This window comes from Cotesia typhae, unplaced genomic scaffold, assembly GCF_013202065.1.
Source record: "Cotesia typhae breed Kobodo isofemale line unplaced genomic scaffold, CoteBio_Ctyphae contig_5, whole genome shotgun sequence".
NCBI classification, from domain to species: domain Eukaryota; kingdom Metazoa; phylum Arthropoda; class Insecta; order Hymenoptera; family Braconidae; genus Cotesia; species Cotesia typhae.
This window is the reverse complement of record NW_027423757.1, coordinates 3,429,378-3,436,786: the sequence shown is the minus strand read 5'-3', so window position 1 is coordinate 3,436,786 and position 7,409 is coordinate 3,429,378. Positions and strand designations below refer to the sequence as shown.

At 23.6% G+C, this 7,409-nt stretch overlaps 2 protein-coding genes across 3 annotated transcripts; one reads left to right on the top strand and one right to left on the bottom strand.

Moving 5' to 3' along the window:
- Positions 1-211: 211 nt before the first annotated feature.
- On the bottom strand, positions 212-3,281 carry Hpf1 (Histone PARylation factor 1). 2 transcript variants are annotated; one of them, XM_074248219.1, is made up of 7 exons: positions 3,143-3,281; positions 2,884-3,060; positions 2,215-2,245; positions 1,685-2,121; positions 1,036-1,184; positions 718-956; positions 212-627 (listed from the first exon to the last, which is right to left on the bottom strand). In XM_074248219.1, exons 2-7 carry the CDS (start codon positions 3,016-3,018, stop codon positions 329-331), a joined length of 1,290 nt encoding a protein of 429 aa, XP_074104320.1. In that variant the 5' UTR covers positions 3,019-3,060; positions 3,143-3,281; the 3' UTR covers positions 212-328. The 2 variants fall into 2 exon arrangements, with proteins under 2 accessions (XP_074104320.1, XP_074104319.1); XM_074248218.1 differs by having other exon boundaries at positions 1,685-2,245.
- A 58-nt stretch (positions 3,282-3,339) lies between these two features.
- Positions 3,340-5,526, top strand: Mtssb (mitochondrial single stranded DNA-binding protein). The gene is made up of 4 exons (XM_074248220.1): positions 3,340-3,488; positions 3,586-3,670; positions 4,723-4,842; positions 5,132-5,526. The coding sequence occupies exons 1-4, from the start codon at positions 3,474-3,476 to the stop codon at positions 5,347-5,349; spliced, it is 438 nt and encodes a 145-aa protein (XP_074104321.1). The 5' UTR covers positions 3,340-3,473; the 3' UTR covers positions 5,350-5,526.
- The last annotated feature ends 1,883 nt before the right edge of the window (positions 5,527-7,409 follow it).

The window sequence follows — 7,409 nt, the reverse complement described above, 5'->3', positions numbered from 1 at the left end:
ACAATTTAACTTAATTATTGTATTATTTTGTATGATACAATAATACAAAACTGTATGCGTTTTTATAAATTGTATTTTTATATGTTGTATCACAAACTTAACTCAAATCATATTTTTGCATATTCTGATACTATGCACAGGTGTCTTGGCACTTCTATAGAATGGGCCGGAATCAAAACTAAATAAATAAAAATAATAATAAACTAAAAAGTTTTAATTTCAAACGTCAATCTATACTTATTGTTTAATAATAAAACATTACAACTTATAAAATATCAAAAAAATAAAATTAAAAAAAAGTAAAAAGTGATGTAAATAAATATAAATATCACAAAACGCTTAAATCACACCCTTTCTTTCGGTTAGGAATATGCGCTTCTGCGATTTTCAAAAATTCTGGCCGCTTAAGGAGATTATAAGCCAGTGCAAGCATTTGTAAAGCTATTCGTTGAACAGCTTCAATTCCACAACTGAATAAATCCTGACCTAATTCAAGAGGCGTACCAAAATCACATTCATCTGCTGCTATTGTTGCAAGCCTTACAACTTCTTCTAATTTACCCAGATATACTTTGATGTCAATAATATCTGCCTCTTTTATCTGATGTAATAATTTTATTAAGTGACCTTTAATAAAAAGAAAAAAAAATAATTAATATAATTTTTTATCTACCCATAAATAAAAATATATGCTATGATAATAATTGCAAAACTTACTGTCAGTTAATGATAACTGTCTATATCCCAATTGTGTTTTTTTATTGTACGGGACAACAACACCAGCACCGTGCAAAGTTTTAGTGACGACTTCACGGTTGCGTTTTTGCATACCAGCTGAATTTTTCTCTAAGCTTATATCATGCGTTTTAGCATAATTTTTCAAGGTTTGTAACACACGAGAAATTTTCCCCTTCTCAAAAGGATTAGCAACTTTTTGACGCTCTTCTATGTGAGCCCTAAAATGCAAAATATTAAAACAAATAGTTATTTAATATACGAGGCAATGTACATTTGTTTTATCAGTTTTGTATGTACATTACTGCACTGAAAATATTTGGTGCCACTGGGACTATTTTATAATCTTTATTAGCTGAATTTTTAGCAATAAAAGTAGGCTGTGCCTTGCTTTCATCACGCCAATATCCATAATGAAGTCCATCTTTATCATTTCCTTTTAAAATAGTCTGAAAAATACATTAGATTATTGTTAGATCCAATAATTAAATTGAATATAATAATAATATCACGTTACTGATGCCATAAGGGCATATAAAAATTATACGCTCTTATGGCACCCGGCAACCATAAGGGCGGGCGGATAATAAAAATTCTGTTTTTTTTTAAGTCCAAAAAAATTTTAGTTTGGAGAACATTTTTTTCATTTCTGCACATTTCGGATAAAAATACGCTGATTCTCGAAAAAAATTTTTATACGCCCTTATGGCATCTGGAACGTGATATGATACTAAAATTAGCCGATGTTCAACAATTTTTTTTTTTATTAATTAAATTACAAGTAAAAAAATACTTAAAAAAATTGCACGGATAATTTTTCAAAACTTATACGTGTGAAATTTTTTCTTTTAATTTTTTCATTAAAAATTATTATAAAAATTTTCATATGTCGGCTAATTTAATTTTTACATTATAATAATTATAATGAAGAAATTAAATAATCATATACCTGAAATTCAGGTGGATCATAATAGTATCTCCAATGCCGTAAGTATTTTTCTTTATCATTGTCAGAGTACGTTTTTATTTTATCCAACAAAACATCATAAGGACCAACAAGCTTCAAATCAACACTTCTTAAAGCTGACTGGGGATCATCTTTAGACAATGAGCAACAAAATTCATAAAATTTGTAGAAGTCATCTGGCATTTCTACAAGGAATAAGTCTAAGATAATTTTCTTTTTATCAACCACATTGTTTACTCCTGATGCTGGTTCTCGAGAATGTCCCGCATTAAAATCTTTATCTGAGTCTACAGAAGTATCAATGGGTTTTTTAACGGAAGCTTCTTTCATTATTCTTTCAATATCATCTTCATCACACACAAAGTCATCATCGTCGGTGGAAATAGATGGACTTGGTGATATTCGCTGTTTATCTACAACTGGATCAGATTCATTATGTTTGTTATTCTTGAATTTTTTCGATGATACAGATTCATTACTTTTGCACTCATCATCTACTTTACGTTTTTTACCTTGTTCAGCACTATCTTCAACATCTTGAGCCTACAAAAAAATTTGTAGTAATAAATAAATAAAAATTACAGCGTTCTGATGTATTAAATTAAATGAAAATTTAGTTAACCGACATCTAAAAATTTTTATAATTTTTTTTTTATTCATAAAATTATTGCAAAAAATTAAAAAAAAAATTTCATTTGTAAAAAACTTTAAAAACTATAAGTGAAAATTAAGTTAGCCGACATCTAAAAATTTTTATAACTTTTTTTTCATTAAAAAAAATTACAAAAAAAAAATAAAAAAAATTTTCACTTGTAAAAAACATGAAAAACTATAAGTGCAATTTTTTAAAAATATTTTTTTAGTTCTAATTTAATGAAAGAAAAATAATCAAAAAATTGAAAACGTCGGCTAATTTGATGAAAATTAACTTAGCTGATGGTTGATAATTTTAAGAATTTTTGTAACAAATAAATTATGGCTAAAAAAATTTATAAAAAAAATTGACATTCAGAAATTTAAAAAAACTACAAATGCAATTTTTTTTAAATAATTTTTTGGAGCAAATTTATTTGATAAAAAAATTAAAAAATTGTCAAATGACAGCTAACTTTAATGTCATCTAATTTTATTGTTATTCAAATTAATTGTAAAAATTAATCATCGCTTAAAAACTATCATACTTGTTGAATTATCGGCGGATGCTTGTATTTTTCATGATGTTTTGGATTTTTTTGATAACAACTTGCGCCGTACTGACAAGTAACACGTGGATCATTATTAAATTCTTCAAGTGTGTTCGTTGAATTATTATCCATTATCTACTGATATATCTTGCTTATTAATTGATCAAGCCAAACCTATAAAACAAAAAAAATAATTAAGTCAAAAGAAATCAATCAATGTCATTTATTAAAAATGTTAATTAATAATTATACTTACCCAATTTATTTGTTGCGTAATAGTAACAATATAACACTAAAACAAATTTTTAAAAACTGCAAAAATATAACGACAATTCACTACAAAAAATTAAACGTAGTTGTTTTCATTGTCACTGCTACCAGCTAACGTGATGCTGAAATAAAAATTAATTCGGTCTTTTACTTTATTTGATTGGCAGAACTGAATATGTGAAGCATTTTCAATAAAATTACAACGCGCGGCTTCTATTTAGCATGATTTCAGCGCAATTCTGCGGTTTATTATAACTTTACTTAACAGTTAAATCTTTAGTGTCACTATCTTACTCGTTTTTAAACTAATATTAAAAATGTTTGCACAAAAGGTATTAAACATTTCATTTAAACTACCACATACTATATATTTAAAATAGTTAATTTTACAGTCATGTATTTTTCTTATTCATATTGATAAATTTACAGGTTATTAGCCGCACGTGCCAGCAAGTGAGCCGATTGATGCCCAAATTTATTTCTAGTTCTGCAGAAGCAAACAGATTAGAAAAAAGTATGTCATTTTATTTTTTCAATTGCATACTTAGTTTGATTAATTAAATATTTTTATGCTTTTGTGTGATTCTAAGAACATAATAAATGTTCAAGGTTTAATCTAATTCTTTCTATGGAATTCAAGTAGCTGAGGGCTAGTATTTTTTTCGAACCAAATATTAAATACTTATTCAATATGACAATATTAACATTTTAATTTTTAAATATATGTACTTTTTAGATAATACTGAAATCAACAAACATCTGACAATTTTTAGAATTTATATAACAAATTAATAACAATACAAAAAAACTGATTTTCAAAATTCGCACTTACAATTTTTTTTTATCATAATTTAATTGTTATAAAAATGTTTGTCATTTATGAAACTGAAGTTAGCAGACGTCTAAAAATTTTTGATTTTTTTTATTAATTAAATTACAACTAAAAAGATATTTTTAAAAAATTGCACTTAAATTTTTTCAAGTTTTTTTATATTTGACAATTTTTTTTTTTTAATTTTTGAAGTGAAATTTTTCCAAAAAAAAATTTTTAAATGTCGGCTAACTTCATTTTCATTTGTCATTGTCAATATCATATTTTGTAAAAGAATAAAATGTCCAAATGCTCATTTTATTTATATATTGATACTGAAAACTGGTAGACATTTAACAATAGTAATTCTGTCAATTATTAGTTCCATGTAAGAAAAATTATGATACTGAAGTTAGCGGTCAGCTGTCAATTTAAAAAATTTTTCTAACAAATTAATTACAATAAAAAAATGTTTCTAAAAATTTTCACTTATAGTTTTTAATAATTTTCACAAGTGAAACTTATTAATTAAATTTTTTTTTAATAATTTAATTGCTATAAAATTAAAAAAAAATTTTTAATATCTGTCAACTTCAGTGGTATGAAAAATTACTTTAATAGAAATATAAAAAATTTTTGATGTAATCGTACTTTCTTTTTTTGAAATTAACTATTTTTTACAATAAATAATACTCAATTATTTTTTTATGACTGGATTGTTGTCATTTCAATAATTTGCTATTGTAATTTTTCAGCATTAAATCAGGTTTGCTTATTAGGAAGAGTAGGAGGTGAGCCACAAAAAAGAGGAACTGAACAACACCCTGTTGTAGTTTTTTCATTAGCTACCCATACAAACTACAAATATGATGGAGGTTTGTAAGAATTTATAAAAAAATTTATGAAAATGAAGTTAGCCGACATTTCAAAATTTTTAGAAATTTTTTATTGAAAAGAATTTCAATGAAATAATTAAAAAAAAAAAATTGTCACCTGTAAAAAACTTAAAAAACTATGAGTGTAATTTTTTATAAATACCTTTTTAGTTGTAATTTAATTAATAAAAAAAATCAAAAATTTTCAGACGTCTGCTAACTTCAGTGTCATCAAAATTTTTGTTTATTGAAATAACAAAAAATCCTAACTCTTCCTCTATTTTTCCAGGTGATTATGTACAACGTACTGACTGGCACCGAATTTGTGTATTTAAACCGTATTTACGTGACTCTGTTTACGAAAATTTGAAGAAAGGCCAACGTATTTTGGTAAATGGAAGATTGAGCTACGGTGAAATTAAAGATGATAGTGGAAATCCAAGACCCACAACTGCTGTAATAGCCGATGAGGTCATATTTTTCCAAACGCAAAAAACCGATGGATAGTTTAATTAGAGTTAACAAAAAAAAAGAAATAAGTTTTGTACCAATGTTATTTCTTACTTTCTTCTTTACGCATTTTTTTTTTTCTAAGAATATGAATTACTGTCTATAGTATGTATTAATATTTTTTAAGAATTTAAATAAGTAAAAATCTTGATAATAAAAGGATAAAAATAAAAATTGGTAATAAGTAAATGATTTTATATTTACATCGTTTGGAATAAATCCATAACAATTACAATATAATGAGATTAAAGCCTAAAATTTTACAATTGATATATTTTGTCTTTACATGTTAATTCTGTCTCTTATAATGTATAATTATTTAGAAATATTTTACTTTACTTATTTAATTTATTTTTCACAACGTTTACAATTGATGAAAATTATATACTTTAGTCCTTGCATCTTCATAACAATTATTCTACACTATTTAATTATCTAACGGCATTTCGTTACTTAAAATTGTTATGGCCGTTAATGTATAAATTATATACATTTTTTATATATAAATGAAAAAAAAATTTTTTTATCTAAACATACGTATATATTTTTTATTCTTACACTGAATAATATTATGCTCTTTAATTATAGAACTTATTTTATTTCTAAATCATTCATTTTATCAATTTAATGAATGAGAAATATTTTTATTACCTTTTTTTTTATCTTATAGAGATCACAGTATACAAGAAACCAGATATAAATTTTTTTTTCCATCAAAATTCATTTCCACTCATTATTCATTATTATTTATTCATATTTAATTAATAATTATCACCTTTAGCGTATTTAGTGGAAAAATACAATCCTATTTATTTATTTTTTCTTCCTATTAATCACCAGTTATAAATTAGTTTATTTTTCAAATCAAATATGAAATAAAATGACAATTATCTAATTATTTAAAATAGTGACTTACAGAAATTTTCAACTAAACATTCAAAGAGCGAACAAACTCGATTTTGGAATGTCAAGCCACTAATTTATTACATTTTATTTAATAACGCATACAAATTTCGAATAAAAATTTTGGTATTAAAAAATATACATATCTATATATATTCATTTTTTTTTATATTATATTTTAATGTATTCATTTTTTCATTTATATTTATATATCTTTATATATTTATATATGAATTTAAATATAAATCTGGCCCCGAATTTTCATAAAAAAATTTAAACTTTTCTTTTTAATATATTTGTCTTCTTTAATTCATTTCATTTTATGTAATCATTATTATTAATATTAATATTAATATCATTATTATTATTGTTTATTATACATTCTTCCGTTGCTTAGTAATTACATTTATCTTTTTCAAATTCTAAATATAAATCTATTTACATTTAAAATATAAATCTTATACACTACAATATAAGTCTATAATTGATAAAATTGCAACCTGCCAAATATATTTGCACGCACTGCTTTAAAAAAATTTTTTTTGTTACATTATTCTCAAGAATAAAGTTATATTTCTCCAAGATTTAGTGCAGTTAACTGGCGAGCTTTTAAAAATACACTGTAATAATAAAAAAAAAAAAATGTGTACAATAAAATAGTAGCTTGATACGATAATAAACAACTTGAAAGTACACAAAAACATAATCATTTGTCATCTATTAGTAAGGTAACATTCTTGGCACAGATATATCCCAGTTAGCGCGGATAAATTTTTAACTTTGTATTTGTTTTCTTTATTTTTTTTTGTTTTTTTTATATTTTTTTAATTTTTTATGCTCACGAATCAATTTATCTCTAATATCTTTAAAACTATCCTAAATATAATCCAATTTACTTATTTTTAAAATTTTATATATTTATAATCACGCATACCATTATTTTTCTGTCGATAGATACTTATTTCTTTGAGTATATTATTATTTTTATAGCTATTAATATTTTATATATATATATATATATATATATATATATATATATATATATATATATATATATATATATATATATATATATATATATATATATATATATTTAACGTTAGAGTGATCACTTTTTTTTGTTTTTACACGAGTGAAAACAACAAGGATGACTT